The sequence below is a fragment of the Phoca vitulina genome, unplaced genomic scaffold (assembly GCF_004348235.1).
Source record: "Phoca vitulina isolate PV1807 unplaced genomic scaffold, GSC_HSeal_1.0 scaffold97, whole genome shotgun sequence".
NCBI classification, from domain to species: Eukaryota; Metazoa; Chordata; class Mammalia; order Carnivora; family Phocidae; genus Phoca; species Phoca vitulina.
Genome location: NW_022589800.1, coordinates 310154 through 334780, shown reverse-complemented (window position 1 = coordinate 334780; position 24627 = coordinate 310154). Strand labels below are relative to the sequence as shown.

Genomic DNA, 24627 nt, shown 5'->3' with positions numbered 1-24627 from the left:
AGGGGCGCCTGGGTGGCTCAGTTGGTTAAGCAGCTGCCTTCGGCTCAGGTCATGATCCCAGGGTCCTGGGATCGAGCCCCGCATCGGGCTCCCTGCTCGGCGGGGAGCCTGCTTCTCCCTCTCCCTCCGCCTGCCTCTCTGCCTACTTGTTCTCTCTCTCTATCTCTCTGTCAAATAAATAAATAAAATCTTAAAAAAAAAAAAAATTAAATCTTTAGGGGGTGCCTGCATGGCTCAGTCGGTTAAGCATCTAACTCTTGATTTTGGCTCAGGTCATCATCTCAGGGTCATGGGACTGAGTTCTGCATTAGGTTCTGCACTCAGCGGGGAGTCTGCTGGAGATTCTCTCTCTCCCTCTCCCTCTGCCCCTCCCCCTGCTCACACTGTTTGTCTCTCTCTCTCCCCCTCTTAAATAAATAAATAAATCTTTAAAAAATTAAATCTTAAAAAAAAATTAAAAAATAAAAAATAAATAGAACATTCAGGAATCACATCACATACAAACACAAACGTCCTGGGCTACAGCCATCCTCCCCGGCTCCTCAACAGTCCTGACCTCCGTTGCCTAGTCCAGCCTTCTCCTGTTTAAAACACAGGGTCTGCCCCTCAGCGCCATCCCAGCCCAGGATCTCAGCTGACCACCTGTGGCCTGATGGCCAATACTCAAGCTCTACTGTGCTTGCGAGTCCCTGCATTTGTCGAGCCCAGCCTCACCAGCACACCCTCCTTGACACCTCACCATCACGGTCCACATTCCCCCTGTCCCTCCTGAACAAGCCTCTGGAACCAAGCTGTCTGACTCAAATCCCAGCTCTGGTACCTCCTAGGCTGAGTGACCTGGGCAAGCTACCTTAGTCACTCTGAACCTTGGTTCACCTATCTGTCAAATGGGGATAATAACAGCTTCTACATCAAAGGCCTGGGGTTGAGAGTCAAACAAGCTAATACAAATAAAGTGCCTATAACAGGAAGCACCAAATAACTATTATATCTTCTCCTATTATTATAATTATCATCATCTGCCCATAGGTCCTTCTGTACACACTTATTTTTCTGACTTCAAAGTTTTCTTCAATAAGACATATATAAATAAATATAAACTCTGCCTGAAAAATGCTTATATCCCAGCCCACCAAACCACCTGTCCTCTCTCATGGTATCTGCCTTGGAAAGGCTAACTCTTTTCTAGAACTTTCACAGACAGACCAGCAGAGTGGAGGGCTCTCCCTCACTGCACCCTATCTCCCTCAGGACACCCACAGACTCCCTGCCCGTTGTCCTCAACTATTTTGTATTTCCCTTGCCTCATCATGCCCCACCCCTTTGCCCTGAAGCTTGGACCTGTACTTGGCTCACTGTACGCACACACACAGATGTCCCGCTAATGCACGTGGTAAACCAAAATAGAAGGAAAATTCATCCTTTTCACGATGACGCTTGATTTACTCTAAGTTCACAGTAAGAAAAGCCACAAAGTCAAAGGCATCAATAGATTTTTGGCCCTTTCATGTACAGAAAGCCTGCCCTCAATCTTGTACTCCTCCATAGGACTCCTCAGTTCAGCCCAACACACTCATTCAGTAGATCTTTGGCTCTCACCTTGGAATTAAAATTGCTTTTACCAAGATCACCAGATATTGCATCCCTCAATTCTAAGATGCCCTGATTATATGATATACATCGATTTAATAATAGCTGCTTGGGGGGACATCATATTAAATGTATACCTAGGCTGTAAGTTACATCCCAACTTACAAAACACTGAAGTAGTCTTAGAATTAAGGATATCCACAATTTGCTTTTTCAGTTCCCTTCAGTGGCCTCTGTAAGACGCCAGGCCCTGCAGACGGCTCCCTTCCTCAGAAGTCACTCTGGGAGCCCCTGGGCAGCTCAGTCAGCTGAGCACCCGACTCTTGACCTTAGCTCATGATCTCAGGGTTGTGAGATGGAGCCCCGCATCAGGCTCTGTGCTCTGTGTGGACTCTGCTTGAGATTCTATCTCTCCTTCTCCCCCTACCCCTCCCCCTGCTTGCTCGCTCTCTCTCTCTCAAAGTAAATAAATAAATAAAATCTTTAAAAAAAAAAAAAAGGAAGAAGAAGAAGTCACTCTGCCCTTAGGTTTCTGTGTGCCGCCCCTCTGGGGACAACCATTCTCCTTTTTGAACCTTGCTTTCTCTGTCAATCCCTTAATATGAGTGATCCCCAGCATTTCATCTCAGGCCTTTTTTCCTTTCCACATTCTCTCTAGGAAATCTCAAACACAGCCCAAAATTCCTGTGCACCCACCCGGGGCCAGCTCCAGTCCGCGCCTCCCACCAGAGCTGCAGATGCCTACGGCCGAGCCTCCTTGCGTCCTCTCCACCAGGACTCCACACCCCCTCCTGCTCCCCTCTCTAGGTTGGTGGTACCACCATCACGCAAACCAGAAACCGTCCCGCAGTCACCACCTCTCCCTCACTCTTGTCAATCAAACAGCAAGCATTACATCGTCACCTCCCAAATGTTCCTCCAGTTTTGGCCACCACTTTTTAGTACCATCATGATCTGAGGAATTGCAACTCGTCTCTCAATTACACTTGTTTTCTCTGTCTTGTTTAATCTTGACCCACGCAAATCCATCCTCCATCCCACTGCCGGAGGAAGAGCTAATACTTGAGTGCTTACTCTGTGCCAGGCACTGTTACAAGCATACCACACGGACCGCCATGTATCCCTACAAGACCCTTAGGGGTTGGGTAATACTGTTATTATCATCTCTATTTTTTTTTTAAAGATTTATTTATTTGACCGAGCGAGAGAGAATCTCAAGCAGACTCTCCGCTGAGTGTGGAGCCCAATGTAGGGATTGATCCTAAGACCCTGAGATCACGACCTGAGCCAAAACCAAGAGTCAGCCAATTAACCAACTGAGCCACCCAGGAGTCCCTATAATCTCTGTTTTCTACACAGGGAAACTGAGGCCCAGAGCAGCTGAAGCAGTGGTGCAGATTCAAACCAAGGCAGCTTGATACCCTACAGCCTTCCTAAAAATGCACATCTAACACTTGCTTCTAGTTTTCAAGGATTCCACATTGCCTCTCAGATAAAATCCAAATTCTTCACCCAGACAACCCTCTGATAAGCCTTTCTACTCTTGCAGTTTATCCTCTAGCAGTAGAGACTCCTTAAACTCCCAGCAAAGAGCAGTTTCACAACCTCTACTTTGCTCCTGCTATTCCAGCTCTGTGGAGCACCCTTTCCCCTCTTTCTTCATCTGGTCAGCAGCTATGCATCCACATTATTTTCCAAGAAATGACCCACCCACCCCCAATCCTACCACAGCCGGCTTCAGACCTCCTTCCTAGGCTTTAACTACCCCATGCAAAACAGGGGCAAAGCACTGCCCACATTACAATGACCTCATCTGTGCACAGGTATGTCTCCCCTACCAGACAGTAAACCCCCAGGGAGCAGGGACCATGTGTTATTTATTATTCTGAGTACTCAGCACCTTAGCATAATGCTTGGTACAAGTTGACAATGAACAACATAGAGTCTTAACAAATTAGGTCACAGCAGACCATTCACTACAACATCTACTTGTTAAAGTTTATCTACAAAGATAAGCCCATTTTTCAAACTGGCAGGCGGGGCACGTCCAAATGAAGAAAAAACAAACTCAATCCATAGTTCAATCTTTTTAAAATTTTTAATAAACTGTTCTATTTTCAGGGGGCGGGGGAAAGATGACTAATTCCATTAATCTTTTTCTTTTGTTACAGATTTTATTTATTTAAAAAAATATTTATTTATGTGTGTGTTGGGGGCAGAGCAGACTCCCCACTGAGCAGGGAGCCCCAGTTCAGGGCTTGATCCCAGGACCCCTGGATCATGACCTGAGCCAAAGGCAGATGCCCAACTGAGCCACCCAGGCACCCCTCCATTAATCTTTTTCTTAAACTTAGCTTCAGAACTTAAAAATTAAGTGGTTTTTTTAAAGATTTATTTTTAAGTAATCTCTACACCCAACGTGGAGATCAAGAGTCATACACTCCATCGACTGAGCCCTCCAAATGCCCCCAAAATTAAGTGTTTCCAAATATCATAGTTTTGAAACAGAATGAAACTTCTCTGCACATGGGCAATTTCCAACAGCCATTTTGCAATAGGGACTGATTTCTGCCCCTGGGTTGCAGCATGTCTGCAGGTGTCTGCATGCACAAAGGTAGAGGCTGCTTTCTGCATCCATGGAGGTGTGCAGACAAAAGTGGAAGTGCCAGGAGGTTTTTGATGCAAGGTCTACAAGGGCTCAGTCAGTCAAGCGTCTGCCTTCGGCTCAGGTCATGATCCCAGGGTCCTGGGATCGAGCCCTGCGTCGGGCTGCCTGCTCAGCCAGGAGCCTGCTTCTTCCTCTCCCTCTGCCCCTCCCTCTGTTTGTGCTCTCTAATAAATAAATAAGATCTTAAAAAAAAAAAAAAAAAAGCACCCAACTCGTGATTTCGGCTCAGGTCCTGATCTCACAACCCGGGAGATCAAGCCCTGAGGCAGGCTCTGCCCTCAGCGGGGAGTCGGCTTGGATTCTCTCCCTCTGCCCCTCCCCCCATTCATGCATGAGGAATAAACTCTCAAATAAACAAATCTTTTTAAAAATAATAAAAAATAAAACAGCAGCAGAAAGTGGGGGAAAGATGTGAATCCATTTAAAACACCCCCACTCTCTTCATGACCACAAGAACAACCAAGAGACTCCAAGTAGGCCCAGGTCAGCTTAGGAAGAGACTCTGATCAAAGCATTGCCCTTTCTGCAGAGGTAATTTTCAAAATGGTTTATGCTTGTTATAGACTGAATTGTGTTCCCCCTAAACCCTAGTACCTCAAATATGACTGTATTTGGAGACGTGGCCTTCCACAAGATAATGATGTTAAAATAAGGCCCTTAGGACATGCCCTAATCCAATCTGACTGGTGTCCTTTATACAGACACCAACTGAGCTCCCGCAGAAAGGACCAGCAGCAGGAGTGTGGCTTCACAGGAAACCGACCCCATCAGCACTGTGCTCTTGACCTCCCAGCCTGCAGAACTGTGAGAAAGTAAATCACTGTTGGGGCACCTGGGTGGCTCAGTCGGTTAAGCATCTGACTTCAGCTCAGGTCATGATCCCGGGGTACTGGGATTGAGCTCCACATCCAGCTCTGAGCTCAGTAGAGAGTCTGCTTCTCCCTCTTCCTCTTCCCCTCTCCCAGCTCATACCCTCTCTCTCTCTCTCTCATAAATAAATCAAATCTTTAAAAAAAATTTTTTTAATTAAAAATCTTTACAAATTAAAAAGAAAATAAATTACTTTTGTTTAAGCCCCAGTCTGTGACATTTTGTGATGGCGGCCCAGGTGGATGAATACACAGGTCTAAGTTGAACTTCAGCAGTGGGCATTCCGGCTGAATCCCCAGTGACTACAGCCTTGACTTAGGTAATTATGATGACATTTCCACATAGTGAAAGAATCAACATTCTGCACAGCAAAGGAAACCATCATCAAAATGAAAAGGCAACCCACTGAATGGGAGAAACTATTTTGCAAATCACATATCTAATAAAGGATTAATATCCAAAAAATTGAGAACATATAAAGAACTCACAACTCAACAGCAAAAAAACCCACACAATGCAATTAAAAGATCTCTGGGCAGAGATCTGAATAGATGTTTTTCCAATGACATACAGACAGACAGCAGGTACATGAAAAGATGCTCAACATCACTCACCATCAGGGAAATGCAAATCAAAACCACAATGAAATGTCACTTCCTGTTATTATCAAAAAGACAAGAAGTAACAAGTATTGGTAAGGATGTAGAGGAAAGGGAGTATCTGTGCACTGCTGGAAGGAATGCAAACTGGTACAGCCACCCTGGAAAACAGTATGGGGGGTTCCTTAAGAAAGTAAAAATAGAACTACCATATGATCCAGCAGTTCTACTACTGGGAGTCTATCTGAAGAAAATAAAACCACTACTTCAAAAAGATACATGCACCCCTATGCTGACTGGAGTATTATTTACAATAGCCAAGATACGGAAACAATCTAGGTATCCATCAATGAATGAATGGATAAAGAATATGTGGTACATATAGGGGCGCCTGGCTGGCTCAGTCGTTAAGCATCTGCCTTCAGCTCAGATCATGCAGGGTCCTGGGATCAAGCCCCGCATCGGGCTCCCTGCTCAGCGGGAAGTCTGCTTCTCCCTGTCCCACTCCCCCTGCTTGTTTTCCTTCTCTCCGTGTCTCTCTATCAAATAAATAAATAAAATCCTTTAAAAAATTTTAAAAAAGAATATGTGGTACATATATACAATGGTTTATTATTCAGCCATAAAAAAAAATTGAAACCTTGCCATTTGTGTTAACATGGATAGACCTTGAGGCCGTTATGCTAAATGAAATAAAGAAAGACAAATACCATATGATCTCACTTATATGTGGGATCTTAATTTATTTTTTTTTTAAGATTTTATTTATTCATTTGACAGAGAGAGAGCATGAGCAGGGAGGAAAGGGAGAAGCAGGTCCCTGCTGAGCAGGGAGCCAGATGACACAGGGCTCGATCCCAGAACCCTGGGATCATGACCTGAGCGGAAGGCAGATGCCCAACTGAGCCACCCAGGCACCCAGTAGGATCTAAATTTAAAACAAAAACAAAACTAAGCTTGGAGATGGGGGGGGAAGGGTGATGGAGGAGGAAACGTACAAACTTCCCATTATAGAGTAAGTCACGGGGATGTAATGTTTAACGTGGCGGCCATAGTTAGTAATACTGTAGTGCATACCTGAAAGTTGCAAAGAGTAAATGTTAAAGAGTTCCCATCACAAGAAAAAAAATTCTGTAACTATGTATGGGGACAGATGTTAACTAGACTTACTGTTGTGATTATTTTGCAATATACAGAAATATCCAATCATTACGTTGTGTACCTGAAACTAATATATCTCAAAAATGTAAATAGGGGCACCTGAGTCAGTCGAGCGGCCAAATCTTGGCTTCAGCTCAGGTCATGATCTGAGCTGGGAGCGAGCCCCACGTCGGACTCCCCACTCAGCAGGGGGCCTGCTTCTCCCTCTCCCTCTGCCCCTCCCCTTCACTGCTCATTCTCTCTCTGTCCCTCTCTCTCAAATAAATAAATAAAATCTTAAAAAAAAAATACATATGGCCATCCCAAAGGTCAAAGTAGATCAATTTGTACTAGCACAGAAATATATCCAAAAATATAAAAACAGTATGTAGAATGATTCTATTTTTTAAAATAATAAAAATAATCTGAGTATATGCAGAACAAAATCTCTAACAGACTCCATGCACACAACTGTGCATATTATCTGAGACCACAGGCAGCCTTTCTTTTCTATCTTCTGCATTTGTGTAATGAGCAAGCATGTATTAAGTGTTTTAATTTAGAGAAAAAGGAAGGGGAAAAGGGAATGAAAAAGGGGAAAAAGAAAATCAGATCACAAGGAGGAGGAAAGAATAAAACAAAGCCAGAAAGGAGAGGCAAAAACACTGATTAAACTTTAAAGGTGGGGAAAAAAAAACTTTAAAGGTGAAACGAGGTAACAGGTAAGTAAGAAATATGAGATTAGGGGTGCCTGGGTGGCTCAGTCAGTTAAGCACCTGACTCTTGAGTTTGGCTCAGGTCATGATCTCAGGGTCCTGAGATGGAGCCCCACACCTGGCTCCCTGCTCAGCACAGAATCTGCTGGAGATTCTTTTTCCCTCTCCCTCTGCCCCTCCCCCCACTTGTGCTCTAAATAAACAGACAAATTAAATAAAATCTTTAAAAAAAAAAACAACAAGAAAGAAATATAAGATTACTATACCATCAAGATCCTGGAGAGTAGAGGTGAGTCTGATAAATTTCAAGGAGAGAAAAAGGGTGACAGCACAGGTACCTGGAAATAACTGTAGTTGACAACAGTAGGTAGGCGGAGTGGCACAAGGGGGTGGGAGTGGAAGAGAAGGTGAGTTGGGTAAAGAGAAGGGGAGGTGGTGATGTAGCCACTAATACCTAAACCAATCCCTACATGCTTTCGTACATGTCAGAAGAGAGTTGGTGATGTAGAAATCTGTAGGACTGAGCATATAATTCCTGAAAATCACTATGTATCTGAATAATAAAACAACTGTGGCAAATTGTATTTTCCAAAATAGACATATGGATCTATATGTTTATCTCATCCCACATGCTTTCCTTACGCTGGGACTGAAGTAGAGTCTAGGTTCCCTCCTCTTGAATCTGGGCAAGTGTCATGGCAGAAATGACACAGTGAGCCCTCCCATCAAGGTTGGTGCCCTATGCATTGTCTATTTTTTTTTTAAGGTTTTATTTATGTATTTGAGAGAGAGAGAGAGACAGAGAGAGAGAGCATGAATGGTGGGGAGGGGCAGAGGGAGAGGGAAAAGCAGACTCCCCACTGAGTGGGGAGCCCAATGTGGGACTCGATCCCAGGACCCTGAGATCACGACCGGAGCCAAAGGCAGATACTCAACCAACTGAGCCACCTGCACCCACACTGTCTCCTTAGATTCTAATCACAAAAATGCTGTAAGACAGTACTACTGTTATAATCCCATCTCACATGGGATGAGAACACTGAGCTAATAGTTGCCCAAAATCATACAGCTATAAACAGCAAAGTGGGAAGGGAATCCTTTTTTTTTTTTTTTTTTTTTTAAAAGATTTTATTTATTTATTTGAGAGAGAGAGAGAATGAGAGACACAGAGCATGAGAAGGAGGAGGGTCAGAGGGAGAAGCAGACTCCCTGCCAAGCAGGGAGCCCGATGCGGGACTCGATCCCGGGACTCCAGGATCATGACCTGAGCCGAAGGCAGTCGCTTAACCAACTGAGCCACCCAGGCGCCCCCTTTTTTTTTTTTTTTAAGTAATCTCTACACCCAATGTGGGGCTCAAACTCACAACCTGGTGATCAAGAGTCTCACTCTACTGACTGAGCCAGCCAGGTATCCCACGGTGGGAAGGGAATCTTAACCCAAGTCTGCCTAATTTTGAGGCTCCAAAAGTATGATGCTACAGAGCATCTCCATCAGACAAGCAAGGAAAGCCCACTCAACCTTCAAGATCCTGTTCAAATGCCCCTTGATCCATTACGACTTTCCCCAGTCAACATTAATCTCTCCCCAACTTCTAGGAATATAGTCTAAGAAAATAATCAAAGGTTAAGCTTAAAGATGTATGTACAGGGACAATTTCATATTATTTAGCATAGCAAAGAAAAAGAAAACCTAAAAGCCCAACAAAAAGTGAAGAGTTAATTATAATATAGCCATGCAGTAGAATACTATAGAATGGAGGTTGTTTAAAGCACATTTTGTTTAAAAATACATATATGTAATATATATATAAAGTATATATACATATATATCATATTATTCATAGAGGAAAGACTGCAATTAAACACAAGTACTGTTTATTTCTTGATAATAGGATTACATGTGATTTTTATTTTCTCTGTATTTCTGTTTTCCCATTTTTCTGCACTGAGCACATTATTTAATAAAAATTTATCTTTTTAAAAACTTTATCTCTTTCCTTGTATGCTCCCAAAACATTTTGTACTTCGATGACAGCGCCTGGCATACGCTGCCGCTTGCTGCTTAGTCAATATATGTCTGTAGTCCTTGGGAAGAGAATCCAAGTTGTTTGTATCTCCCCAGCTCCTAGCACTGTATTTGCCCAGAAAAGTGTTCCATGGCCCCCACCGAAGCACACCGTGATAAGGTGGTCACAGAGGGCGAAGGTGTCCAGGCTTAACAGAACCCACCAACAACCACCCTTGTATATGCAGATCAAACCCACCACAGAAAAGCTTCCTTCTACTGCTTTATTAAGAAACCTTTGTTTCCTCTATACATCCTGTTAATTATTAGAATGTTCCTTAAGTTGCTTTTGTACCATGAATTTGTTTGAATTCCATTTTTTTTTAAAGGGAAGGAAAAGGAGGGAAACCAGCCAGCCAGCCAGCCAGACTCTGGTTTTCTCTAAGAATGCACCCAAACTTCCCCTCTAGGCATCCGAGCTTCATAGGCCCCTCCAGCTGTGCGGGAGCTACAGCTGTGGAGTGAGGAGGAGAAAGCCAGGGCCTCCGGCTCCGAAAGGGTACTCAGTTTACCTAAGGTGGGCTAACTGTTTCCAATGCCCCTGGCTCCCCTCAGGACTTCTTAATGTCAAGTGTGATTCGCTGCTTTATCCCTTATCTCTAGCACAGTGCTCAGAACACTGGAGACACCAACATTTCCTGGATTAACAAATGAATTTGACAAAGCAATACCATTAGAACCTGGACCTAGGGCTTCTACCCCCGGTTTGCCCTTTCCTCCTCCCCACCGCTCACCCTGTAAAGACTGAACTCGCTCCTGGAGGTTAGGGTAGGACGGATAAGGAATGCGTGGGCAAGAGGAACGCTCTGTGAGCCCAACAACAGGCTGGGCTGAGTCTAAACCGCCCTTCTTGGCTGCACTCTGAGTGACGTCAGTGGCTGGAATGGCCCTCAGGATGGCAGAAGGCGTGATCAGCAGTGTGGGACAGGAGAGCTTTCACTGCACGGCTCCCTCCTGCCCTCTCTGCAGAATTTCCAGTTCTACCTGCTCCACTCCTCCCCTTCCCCACCCAGCTCCCCAGTACAAGGGAAGGTTGTGCCCGGCCCACCCAGGGCTCACTCCAACGGCCTGGCATCAAGCTTCCTGTCAGCCAGCTGTTTCCTCCTGTCCTACCCCCAACATTGCGAAACTAATGCCACAGCCGGACTTTAGACAGAAACCCTGCTTATCAGGGAGTCCCAGACAGATGAACTCTGAGTTTTCAATGCCTGGAAAAGCCCAGTATGCATCCACTCACGTGGCTTCCCACAACCCACTCCCCACAACGCTGCACCCTCTTTCACAATTACATCTGACAAGTGGTCATCCAGATCTTTCCTGAACCTCTGAAAAGGAAGCGAGTCTGAGTTTAGAGGTCCCCAAGGTCTCTCCTCAATACTAACAGATGTGAAAAATAAGCTCCATTATTTCCTACTCAATCATGCAAAATGGGTACAGTTTTTCACTCTATCTTTGAGCAAAGGTGTCAGCCCTTTCAGTGTCCACAGAACAGGTGGCCCCTGACCCGGTGACTTGGGGGAGGAGGATGGGGGGGCTAGACAGTGGTGGGATCTTAAAGACCAAGACCACAACACCCGTAATGCCAATATGAAAAGATCTCCGGGGTATCCAAAGTGAAAAAAACTAGGTGCCTGATGGAGTACATGTCTGTGGTGTACATCAACGTATTAACCTGTTCTAAGTATAAATAAAACTTTTTTATTTTTTTAATTACAAGAGCTCTACCCCAAACCAAAACTAGCTTGGAGACCCCAGGCATGCCTAGGTCACAAAGAAACTAGAAACACTGTAAAGTGAAAGTGTCCTGGAGCCAGGAGGTACAGACGGAGGGGGGCACTGGAATCCCACTACCGGGCATTTCCCAGTTCCTAGTTCCGCCTGGCTGCCTGGCTGCCTGGCAGTCGTCAGCCGCCACTAGGTTTCAGGTTTCGAGGGAATAATTCTTTCCTGGGAGTAAATTCAACCAGTGGTAGAGGGAGGGGAAAGGAGAGGTGACTCACCAATGTACAGTTTGAGGTAAAGCTAGCAAAGCTGAACAGCAAAGGTGGAAGGGCTTGAGTCAGAAACATCCATAGAGAAGACAAGCACTCAGACTGAGCCACACATGGGGCAGCAGCTCCTGTCTTCTGGAATGTCAGGTGGGGATCCCCCACTCAAGTGGGATGGGAGGAAAGAACCAAGGTTCCAACCCAGGCTCCCCCTTCTTCCCCGTGGTTACACCAAAAGTCCTCCTATTCACACATGACCCTGCTATAAGTAGAAATGCCTCTCCCTGCCTGGGAGATTGCTGGAAACTTAGAATTCTAAGTGCAGGCTCCCCAGGAAGAGGGAGACCGTGTTTTTGGTCACTGGTTGTGCTTTTCCCAAGCCCAGTTCCCTCAGTGTTTGGGCTCCAATCCCTGCCCCAGCAGCTCAGGCTTTCCTCTCCACAAGGCTTCCCAGGGCTGGCGCTGGGCCTTTGCTTGAACTTGATCATATCCTGCCCTTTGTTCTTCCTCCCTGATGGCAGAGCCCACAATGAGCAACAGCCGTGGTGGGAGAAGAGAGAACACGAGGACACCCACATATGCTCCAGACACCCCAGGGCCAGAGGACAGACCAGACACCCAAGAAAGAGCCCTTACCTTTTTACCTTTGCTATTTGGACCTTGAGAGCTTGTTTGGAGGTTCTAGCAGGGGAGCGCAGCTACTCGTATACCCTTGACCGAAGAACGGTCCTCCTCTATCGGGGAAGGTCGTCCTCTTCGACCGAGCACGCAGCTTCGGGAGGGACGCACATGGAGCGGTGAGGGAGGAAGGGGACACCCGCCTAGCCAGCCAGATCAGCCGAATCAACCCTGGCCATCAATGGGGTGACAGATGTCGCAGCCAGATCGCCCTCACATCCTACCTTTGCTATTTGGGATCTAGGAGGAGGAAACCTTGCTTCCTTTGACCAACTCTCCTGGGGCAGCATTCTTTCCTCCTCACAAAATCCAAAGGGGTTAACAGCTGCCCAATGATAGTCATCCCTTCATGTACATGTAATGTAGCTATTATCCTGGTCAACCCGCAGGACAAGCATTATTACTCCTGTCCACAGATGGAAAGACTGGGCACTAGTCTAAGATCACAAATAAGGCAGAGAGCCAAACTAGAAACCCGGTGAGGTCATCTGATTCCTATCTCCATCCTCATTTTACTAATCAAATTCCTCTCCCCAGGTCTAGCCGGATTTAAATGTAATATGGTCAGTTCCCCCATCCCCTGGGTATGTCACTTCCCAGGACCCACTGTCCTGTCAAGCTAATGCAACATCACCTCAGGCTCCATTTGAATCCCTGAACAGACTAGAGGACATCCCCAAGCTCAGAATGGGGCTATCCCAACTCTTTCAGTGCCAGTATGGGCTACTGGGGGATGTCACAATGCAGAAAATGAGGAGAGAAAAAGAAAGAGAAGGAAGAAGGATGCCGGCTTCAGGAAGCTTGTAAGCCCGACACACATGGTCGCAGATAGCATCACTGAGGGGAAACGTGGGGGGGGGGGGGGAGCACTGTTCAGCATGAGGTTGAGTACCAGTAGGAGCACCACAAAGAACCAAAGAAGGCCCATGGGTGTCATAAGCAGTTCTAAAATACAGGCAGAAGAAAGAAAGGTGGAGAATAGGAGAAAAGTGGAAACTGAATCAAGGAGGAAAGTGGAGGCATAGAATGAAAAGGACAAGTGAGAGAAGGTAAGAGAGTGGACCCGGGGGCGTTATGCCAAACTTATGTTTGAGATCATGGTTCCTGTGCCACAGGGTGCTTGAGATGCTGGATCCAGCAGTGGAAAAAGGAGAAGGGGCTCAGGAAACTTTGGTTCCATTCCCAGGTCCTTTCATCAATCTGGAAAAGTCATTTCCCCTCTTTGGACCTGTTTCCGTATCTGTACAATAGGGAGAGGGTTAGACTTGCCTCTGGTCCAGTTTACCCCAAGGGCTTATGTTTTTGTGATAAAGGACAAAGAAGCTGTCAATCCACCCGTCTAAGAGCAGGGAATCCATTTCCACCCTTCAAAACTGAGCAAAATGAACTGCCTTATAACCACCGATGCTATTGTAACTGTTCATTTCTTTTACACTTCCTAAAGCATGGACCTCGAGGGAAAAACAAAGATTCCTACAGATCACCTACTGACACAAGAATCCACAGAAGCACACTTACAGGCACTCATGAATCTGACAGATATACGTCCAGCTGGAGACACAGGGTGCCGAACTGGGTGACCCAAACCATACACCCAGTCCGCCCAAACCTATCTATAGACAGAGGCATGCCCCAGCAAGTGAGCCTCATTGTTCCACAGGAAAGGGAGTTTACAAAGGAAACAAAAACTCCCAGAAGCGGTCGGGGGAGGGCAGAGTCCTGGCTGTGAGAAGGATCCAGCCAACCAACAGACAGGTCCTCCCCCTGGAAATAGACACTCAGTCAACAACATTTATTAAGGACTCTCGAGGTAGCTACCCCAGAAAGGAACTTTAAGTGCTGTGCTCTGAGAAAGGTGAGATCTCAAATTTATTTCTTCAGACTTTGCACCCACTTTACCCAGAGCAACCACCGCAACCCAAAGATCCGGGGGAACTAAGGAGCCTCCTTCAGCAACAGCCAGGGAAAGAGATGTCCACCCCACCTGACCTCCATTAGATTTTCCGAGGGCCCTTCAGGAGCAGGGCATTCAGGGGCCAGAGGAGTCAGGGGCGCGAGGCTCAGGCTTCTCTCGGGTGGTGCGCGGATGTCGGGTGCGTGTTGGAGGGCAGGATGGCCCTTCCCGGGTGCGTGCGGAGAAGTACGTCTGGATGGATGCGTGCAGGGCCCTCGCCAGTAAGTGAGGCTGGGAAAAGTGGGGCTACCCCCTCCCTTGTTTCCGGCTACGTGCGGAAGCCGCGGCTCCCTCCCGGTGGGTGTAGGGGGACCGGTGTGGGGGGAGGGGAGCCAGCCACCGCCAGGGTAAGGAGGGGATACAGGGGAGGGCTGGGGTGGAAAGGGGGACCAGGAGGGTGAGGCTGGCAGGTTTCTCAACTCCTCCCCTCCCGCGGGCGAGAGGCGTGGGGAGCGCCTCCCTCCAACCTCTGACCCGATCCACCGATTCCTCCCGAAACTCCGGGAACTTACACAGGATGACCGATGTGAAGAGAAGCAACTGTTTCCTCCCGGTTCTCGCCTCCGTCCCCATGACGATCAGGGTCCCGATACGACACGGCGGCTGGAGCCCCGTGGAGAGACACAGCTTCACCCGCAGCCGCCCGGAGACTAAAATCCAGCCACCAGGTTGAGCTCCGCCCGGCCCCGCCCCCCCACGACGATTGGCCGGCGCCCCGCCCTTGCGCGTTCCGATTGGTGGAGGGAGCCGCCGCTCCCTTGAGTGACTCACCGTCGCCAGGTGCGACCTCTCCCGCTCCTCCCCACTCGGAGCGATTGGCGCCTTTCCAAGCCCGAGCTGCCTCCGATTGGCCCAGGAGACTGTCGCGTAAGGAGACCGGGCCTCACCTTCTGCAGGTGAGGACACCCTGATTGGGCGGCGTTCCTGAAGTAGGGACTTTCTGACTGGCTGGGTCCTGAGTGAGAGCTGGAGGTGGAGGGGAATACCTCGAAGTGGGAGGGAGGCAAAGTGGTCGTACGGCCGGGCCGCCGAGAGCCGCCTGGTTGCGTTTTCTGTGGTTTGTGTGTTTGTTTGGATGTAAACTGCTGGGGGCTACGGAAACCTTGGCCAGTGAAAACCACACATTCATATGCGAGGGTGCGGGGAGAGGACCGGGAGAGAAGTGGAATGATACCTGGAGACGGAGCCTCGAACCGTGAACCTCTGTCGACCCCATTGGCAGCATTAAGCTTTGCGGGGGACTATGCAGAGAGAAGGGAGGGGAAGGAGAGGGGAAGGGAGCCCTCAACCCAAAAGTGGGAAAAGCAGGATTGCATTCTCTCAAGAACTTTCAACACCCAATATATACACCAAACACACCCAGGTAATACAAACTGACCTACAGACAGATGTTCTATAAACATCACTGTGAGTGACTGCATTTGTCCTTTACACATGTTCGATGAATCAGCGGAGCCCTGCATTTCAAAATTGTTTCTCTTCTTTCTGTGCCTGATAGTTGGGTGCTAAGCCCCTCTTGCCATAGACTATGTTAATACTCGAGCTTTCTGTTAATATTTATATTATTGTGTCGCTTTTAATTGAAACTCAACACTTTTACTATTTCTAGCTTTTATTTTACAATGATTTAATTTTAACTGATCTTGCCTGTTGGAAAACTTCCTGAACATTATTTCATTGCAAGTAAGAAGCCCACACCTTTATGCAAAACGGTAGTATTCTTCGACCTTTTTGCATCTCGCACCTTTGCTCCCAGTCCTTGGTCCACTTCTAGTTCCACTCAATTTAAAGCAATGGTTATCAAGCACCTAGTGGGTGTTGTAGGGAAGGAAATACAGATAAATATAAATCACAGTCTCTGACTTCAAATGGCTTACTATCTACTCCCAAGACTAACACAGGAAACAAGACAATATGTTACCAAAAGAAACGTCGTGTTACTAAATCGAAACAAATATTTGGGTGCCCGCCATGTGCAAAATTCTGTTCTTTACCCTCAAAGGAATGTAACGCCTTGAAGAGAGAGGCAGATACAAGGGAATGGAGGAGCCAGGGGAAGGAACCAATCACCGGGCGGGGGGTGGGGGGGCTGTGAGTGTCAGAGAAAACTTCAAGATGGGGGAACTTGAGCAGAAGGTTAGAGGAACTGCAATACTGATCAGGAGTCTTTAGGAGGAAGAGTCATCTTAGAGGTTATTTGGATCATCCTCTTGCCCTATATAGGAAGGTCCATACAACCACAGAGTTTAAACAGCCTCTGCTTAAACTCTACTGAAAATTCTCAAGGCAGACCATTCTGCTTTTTGTAGGACTCTTTTTTTTTATTAAGGTTTTATCTATTTATTTGAGAGAGAGAGAGAATGAGAGAGAGAGCACAAGAGGGGGGAGGGTCAGAGGGAGAAACTGACTCCCCACCCACCCAGCAGGGACCCTGACGTGGGGCTCGATCCCAGGACTCCAGGATCATGACCTGAGCCGAAGGCAGTTGCTTAACCTACTGAGCCACTCAGGCACCCTTTTTGTACAGCTCTTAACTGTTAAAATATCCTTTATGGAATCTGCTTCCTGGTAACTTCAGCCTTTGCTCTCTGGAGTTACAGAAAATAATCTCATTATTCTTTGCCAATGACAGCCCTTCCTTCAAGTATTTTAATATTCTTATTATGAGCCTTGTAAGTCTTTACTTCTCCAAGCTAAACATCTTTAAATCCTTCGAAGAATATTCATACGGTATGGTCTCACAAGCCTCCCCCACCCCCGCCCCCCTACCCCCATCGCACCCCACCCCCTGCCTGGAGATAATCTCTTATATTTTACTGCCAAGATCTGATCTGGGCACTGGAGAAACCATCTCTCCGTGAGATGGACAGATCTCAATTCAAATCCATTCCCCCAGTTTCTAGCTAGTCCTTTGCCAGCTCACAACTCTCTGAAAATTTCTGCCTCCAGAAGGTAGTTAATGACAGTGATACCTTCTAGCAAAACAAGGATTAAATAATGTAACACATATAATATGCTTACACAGCACCTGGTCCATTTTAAGCACTGCCATGACGGCTATTTCCATCACTTGTACTTACAGCACAAGAATGCATTCACAAATATAATAGCCATATCACACCACTGAGTTAGTTATAGTCAACTTGTGGCAAACTAAAACCCACAAGTCTTTATTTTCACTCGGACTACTATTAAGTCAGGTCTCTCACGTCCTATACTTGTACAGTTGTTTCTTAACTAAAGTACATTTGCTTTTAACCTTATTTGATTTCATATTTTTTGCTTTGAAAATGAAATATTAATGTATAGAAAAATAGACATAAAAATAATGTCCAGGGTTAAAATTAAATGAAAAAAGTAAATACAAATAGTATGCATCCCAGTTATTTCTATACAAAGTATTTGTGTATACAAGTATAAAGCATGCAAGTAATTTTGGAGCATGCAAATGATCTGATACTCCAGGTTCCATAAAGTTGCTTACATAAATAGTTCATAAATTTCATTGTCATTGACATTTGTTTCTTGTAGTCTTTTTTAAATTCTTTTCGTGGGGGGCAACCCAAATGTGACACAAATCTTATAGTCTTTTTTTTTTTTTTTAAGATTTCATTTATTTATTAGAGAGAGGGCACCAGCAGGGGGAGGGACAGAGGGAGAAGGAGAAGCAGACTCCCCGCTGAGCAGGGAGCCTGAAGTGGGACTCAATCGTGGGATCTTAAGATCCTGACCTGAGCCAAAGGCAGACATTTAACCGACTGAGCCACCCAGGTGCCCCAATTTTCAGACTGGTGAGTTTGCCTGCAAAGTAGAAAATTCTGGAAGGGATTATTAAACATAAATCTTGATTCCGTCATCCAATACATTAGCATTTGCACCTGAATTTCTGTTATATGCAAGTTTCATAAACATGCTTTCTATAGCATAATCCAATAGGGTAATAAAAATATTGAACAAGGATGGAGTTGAAAACAGAATCCTGAAGTGACCTCTTTCCAAGCCAGCATGGTACACTCCCAACATTCTAGGTATTGATATTCCCAGATGTTCCTGTTGAGAGATGCCACGTTTCTGTCATATATTTGTCTTATGGATACCTTGAATTTTATAAGCAATCCTGTTAGTCATTTTGCTTTGGTCTCTAGGAAAACCAAATCCAAATCTGCAATTCAAGTCCAAAAATTGATATACATTCCTGACTCCGTCTGACTTTATCCTGACTTCATCTGACTATCCTGACTATGCTCTTCCATTTTCCCTTAGCCTTGACATATTTTTTTAAAAATCCTTTATCCTTTTTGAAATGTAAAGTTTTGTGCACGTACAAACATGCATAGTGACATGCTTCCCTTCAGGAATAAGGACTGACTGCCGCAGTTGTTGGCTTCTTTGGGAGTTCACTAAAGAGAGGCACCTAGTCCAAAGGCACACCCCTTCCCAGGGTCACCTATATCTAATGACTAATCCTCGTGTGTCATTCATGGGTCATCTTGAAAGAAGTTTCAATGGAGTAGTGGGGTAGGCAATAAAACCTGCATGGAGTAGGCTAAGGAGAGAATGTAGATTAAGGAAGTAAAGACTGACTACAAACAGTTCAAAGGAGATTTTGCTGGGAGGGCAGCAGAGAAAAGGAGCAGCAACCTGGAGGGCAGGTGGAGGAAGTCAGAGTAGGTATTTTGTTTGCATGGAAACACTGTATGCTAATAGCAATGATCCAGCAGAGAGAACAAAACATCCATGCTGTATGAGAAAGAGGGGACAGTTGCAGTACCGAGTTCTTGAGGAGAGAGGAGATGAGATGGCTCAAGCTGAGCATTAAAAGGGAACAGAGCTAACCATCCTCCGTAACAAGAGGGAAATGCATGGTACAGCTGGTTCGTTTGTTCGTAGAAAGTGACTGCTTTCTGTTCTTCGTGGAGTAGAAGGCAAAGTCATTTGCAAAGAGTGCAGAGGGAAAAGGAAGTTCAGGAGATCTAAAGAGTGGGGAGAGCCTTCTGTGCCAATAGCACTCCCACAAACATGGTGAGTGTTTCTAGAATCTGCCCGACTTTCTGTGACAAGTGTGGTGAGCACCAGCCTACAAAGTGACGCAGTGTAAGGGCAAAAGATCCTCTGTAGGCTCAGGGAAAGTGGCATGATGACAGGAAGCGAAGTGGCCATGGTGGGCAGACGAAGCTCATTTTCCAGTAAAAGGCTATAAAAGTACAAAGAAGATAGCACTGAGGCTTGAATGTGTTGAGCCCAGCTGTAGATCTAAGAGAATGCTGGCTGTTAGGAGACGCGAGGGAGGAGATAAGAAGGGCCCAGTGATCCAGTTTTAAGCTTCATATTTTGTTTTATTAGGAAGACAATGAAATCTTGAGGTTGTGTTAAAAAAATAAATACAGGGTGGGGAGAAGTGGAGACAGGAACTGAACACACTAGGAAAGTGTGTATTAGTACTGGTGAGCAGTGTTAACTGCCTACTAATATTTTGGACATAAACTTGAAGAAAGACCAGTCAAACTGGTGTAAATTTACTCTAGCTGTTTGACTGCAGGAAAAGAGTAAGTGGTTAGTTGGGTTTGACCATAGTTGGTTTTTTCCTAAGCAAGTGGATGGAGAAAGCAGCAAGAATGCTAAAGAGGTTTACATCTCTTACTAGTTCTTACTAGTTCTCTGTCCTTCCAGGGTTTCTTTTTGCTAAACATAAGCAATTATAAATAAGTAAGCAAATTAATTAATTATTGTGTGGGTATACATACACACACATCTCCATATTATCTTACTTTTTTTTTTTACACAAAAGATAGCATAGAACATTTTTTATCATGTAACAGTGCATCTTGGAGGTCCTTCCTGAGTACACAGAGAGCTTTCTCATTCTTTTCTACAGTTACATAATATTCTGTTGTAGGCTTATGATGTTTATTTAGCCAGTTTTAACTTAGAAACACCTGGATTACTTCCAGTCTTTTGCTAACATAGGTAATGAAATGAATAAACATGTACGGGTATCACTTCACATGGATGGAAGCTTATTTGTAGGATAAATCTCAGGACATGTGAATGCTGGATCGGTCAAAGGTATACGTAGATATTGACAGATAGTCCTCCCTACAGTTCGTATCCATATATATTTACATAACTATTAGCATATCTATTCTCCCATAGTCTTGCAAAAGAGTGCTTTATCAAACATTTGCATTTTTGCTAATCTGAATAATGTGAATTAAAACCTCAGTTTAGGGGCGCCTGGGTGGCTCATTCGTTAAGCGTCTGCCTTCAGCTCAGGTCATGATCTCAGGGTCCTGGGATCAAGCCCCACATCGGGCCCCCTGCTCCGCGGGAAGCCTGCTTCTCCCTCTCCCACTCCCCCTGCTTGTGTTCCCTCCCTCACTGTCTCTGTCTCTCTGTCAAATAAATAAATAAAATCTTTAAAGCTAAAAAAAAAAAAAGAATAAAGCAACCAGTGACTTTAAAAAAATAAAATAAATAAAAATAAATAAATAAATAAAACCTCAGTTTAGTTTTAATTTGTGTATCTCAAACTGAGCATCCCCTAACTTTAAGAGTCCTGTGTATTTTGTGAACTGTCTCTTCATATGTTTCGCTCATTTTTTATTGGGGTAGTCTTTTTCTTATCCATTTGTAAGGGCTCTTTATACATTTAGGATTTAGACCTTTGTGTACACTCTGAGTTGATTTTTCCCCCAGTTGGCTGTTTGTCTTTTGACTCGACTTGTGTGCTGTTTGTGTCTTTGCCAGGCGGGCAGAAGGCTTTCAATTGCTTGTTTTGTACTTTATCCGTCTTTTCTTTAATGGCTTCTAAATTTTGACTCAAAATTAAAAATATCTTCTCCACTTTAAGATAATCAAAGAATTCTTTGTGTATAAATTTTTTTAATTGAGATATACTTGATATATAACATTATGTTAGTTTCAGATGTATAACAATGATTCGATATTTGTATATAGTATGAAATGACCTCAAATCTAGTTAACATTTGTTACCATATTTAGTTACAAATTTTCTTTTTCTTGTGATGAGGATTTTTAAGATCCACTGTCTTAGCAACTTTCAAAAACGCAATACAGTATGAAAGAATTCTTATTGATAGTTTCCATTTTTACTTTAAAGTTTTGATCCATGGGGCGCCTGGGTGGATCAGTTATTAACTGTCTGCCTTCGGCTCAGGTCATGATCCTAGGGTCCTGGGATTGAGCCCCGCATCGGGCTCCCTGCTCTGCAGGAGGCCTGTTTCTCCCTCTCCCGCTCCCCCTGCTTGTGTTCCCTCCCTTGCTGTGTCGCTCCCTGTCAAATAAATAAATGAAATCTTTAAAAAAAATAAAAAATAAAGTTTTGATCCATTTGAAATTTAGTTTGGTATATGGTGTGGTTTATGGAATTTATCTATCTATCCATGCACATTGTTTTAATTACTAACAGCTGCTCCCCTTCATTGATGCTTTTTCTAGCTTTTCTAGCTATTCTTAATTTCAACTAAACGGATATATTTAGGAAGTTAAGTCTTCTCATCCAAGAATCTTTTAAGTCTTTTCTTTTGTACAAGACTTTTTTTAAGGTCTTTTCATTGTGTTTTAACATTTCCTTTTTATAGGCCTTGAACTTTTTTTTTAAGATTTTTTTTTTTTAAGTAATCTCTACACACAACGTGGGGTTCGAGCTCACAACCCCAAGATCAAGAGTTGCATGCTGCACCAATTGAGCCAGCCAGGCACCCCATGGTCTTGAACCTTCTTTTTCTTTTAAGATTTTAGTTATTTATTCAGAGAGAGAGTGCACAAACGGGGGAGGGGGTGGGCAGAGGGAGAGAGAGAATTTCAAGTAGACTCCGTGCAGAGAGCACAGAGCCGGTCACCGGCTTGATCCTACCACCCCAAGATCATGACCTGAGCTGAAATCAAGAGTTGGGTGCTTAACTGACTGAGTCACCCAGATGCCCCGTGAACTTTCTTGATAAGTTGATTCCTAGTTATACAAAGGAATGAAATAATGATGAACCATGCATAGAATCTACTGGATTATGAGGAAAACAGAGGTGTAAGTAAAATAATAAATAGCAAAATTTTGGTAAGGTCAATGAATCGGATGACTTGATAGGCTGAAGAATAATTAGGAATGGGAATAGAAGCAGAATGAATCAGTGGGAAGGGTATCCCACTGGGAAATCTGACAACTTTATTTTTTAAGATTTCATTTATTTTTTTTTTTTAAGATTTTATTTTTAAGTAATCTCTACACCCAATGTGGGGCTCAAACCCACAACCCAGAGATCAAGAGTCACCGGCTCCCCTGACTGAGCCAGCCAGGCGCCCCGACAACTCAACCTTCTTGACTCATGTTCTCTTTAGAGTCTCCAGCCATGAGCTTAACTTATGTTTTCTTTCAGTTTTAAAAATCTGCTTTCCTATAGTCCTCTTCTTGTGTCTAACTGTGCTTAGTTTCTCTTCTTTGGTTAATAGGAATCCCAGGAGACATGGGATATAAGTCCCATGTAAGCATGACCAAAATGAAGCTGGTAGGAAGCTGAGAGAACAAGCAGACAAGAAAATTCTAGAGAGAGATACAGATGGGAACAACATAATTAATTAACTGGACCTAACTGACATTTAGAGAACACTATACTCCAAAACTGCAGAATATACCCTCTTTTCGAGTGTTCATGGAACATTTACAAAAATTGACTGTACAATTGGCCAAAAAGCAGGTCACAACAGAGTTTAAATCTGTGCATACAATGTATGTTTTCTGACCACAGTGGTGGTTAAATGAGTGTGTCCACATTGTAAAAATACATCCAGCTGCACCCTTACGATGTCTGTCTCTTCCATTAAATATATTTTCTTTGAAATATGACATACACTCCCACAGCCTGTCACAAGTTCCCTTCCACCAAGTATCAAAATCCGTATGCTATTTTATATACCTCCTTGTGTTTATTACATATATGTCTCTAAATCCACACGTTCCACATGGCACATACTTTACATTTGTTATCCTAATAAACTTCCAGAACTATCCAAAGAGATGTCTTTTATTTATTTTTTAATATTTTATTAATTTATTTGACAGAGAGAGACACAGCGAGAGAGGGAACAGAAGCAGGGGGAGTGGGAAAGGGAGAAGCAGGCTTCCTGCTGGGCAGGTATCCCTATGTGGGGCTAGATCCCAGGACCCTGGGATCATGACCTGAGCGGAAGGCAGACGTTTAACAACTGAGCCACCCAGATGCCGCAAAGAGATGTCTTTTAACCCCCATTTTACAGATAGTTGGAATAGTTAAAAAGTAACTGGTGGTGACCACTATGTAGCCTTTGCTTGTTACATCATAACCTGCTACCTTTCATAAGTATTTTTCCCAACTCTCTCCCCTTGCATTTTTCTCCCTGAGAATTACTAAAGACCTCAACAAAAATTCCGCATCTGCAGAAGTAACGCCTATAAGCCAGGTCCTGGTGGAGTTGTTGGCCATACAAAAATGAAATCAGCAAAGGTGAAGAGCCATTAAAGTTATAAGACAGCATGGTAACTGTGTACCTTATCCCCTGTTCTCCTGGTTTTCCTGTCCTTTATGGAAGCCAGTTATATAATATTATCTGGTTATTTTTCTCCCTTTTTCTTCAGTTTAAAAGCCCTCTGGATGAGGACAGCAAGTGTCCTGCCAAATACATTCTTCTAATTCTTGTGAAATTCAGAGTAATAACAAAAGAGACTGGAAGCTTCCCAAACAGGGGAAATGGTGAGCAAATGCCAGGGTCAGAAGGGAATGGAGTCTACTTAGGCCACTAAAGAAACCAGGCTGGCGGCGGCAGGCACAGAATGAGAAGTTTGGAAAGGCAGGGTGACGCCAGATTCGGGCTACAGATTGCTTAAAAGGCCAGGCCAAGACATGTGCCTGGGCCACTAGGCAACAAGGACTTATTATAAATTATCAACTCTGATAAGATAAAAATGTTATTTTTAAATTTTTTTTTTTATGATTTTTAAGTTATCTCTACACCCAACGTCGGGCCCAAACTCACAACCCCGAGATCAAGAGTCACATGCTCCACCGACTGAGCCCGCCGGGCGCTCCAAGAAATCAACTCTCTCTCTCTTTTTTTTAAGTAAGCTCTATGCCCATCGTTGGTCTTGAACTCACCACCCTGAGATCAGGAGTCACATGCTCTGCTGACTGAAACAGCCAGGCTCAGGCAGCGATGTTTCAAAAAGGCTGGAATTAGGGCGCCTGGGTGGCTCAGTTGGTTAAGCGACTGCCTTCGGCTCAGGTCATGATCCTGGAGTCCCTGGATCGAGTCCCGCATCGGGCTCCCTGCTCGGCAGGGAGTCTGCTTTGCCTTCTGACCCTATCCCCT

General features: G+C 44.7%; 1 protein-coding gene across 2 annotated transcripts in view; it reads right to left on the bottom strand.

Annotated features, from left to right (window-relative positions):
- Nucleotides 1–14979, bottom strand: part of F11R (F11 receptor) — a 28568-nt gene extending 13589 nt beyond the window's left edge. For both annotated transcript variants that reach the window (XR_004298487.1, XM_032397265.1), the window contains exon 1: nucleotides 14781–14979. Coding sequence is in view for 1 of the 2 variants with exons in the window: in XM_032397265.1 (XP_032253156.1) it covers nucleotides 14781–14841 (61 nt within the window). In the remaining variant the exon portion in view is untranslated. The remainder of the gene's footprint in view (nucleotides 1–14780) is intronic.
- Nucleotides 14980–24627: the final 9648 nt, after the last annotated feature.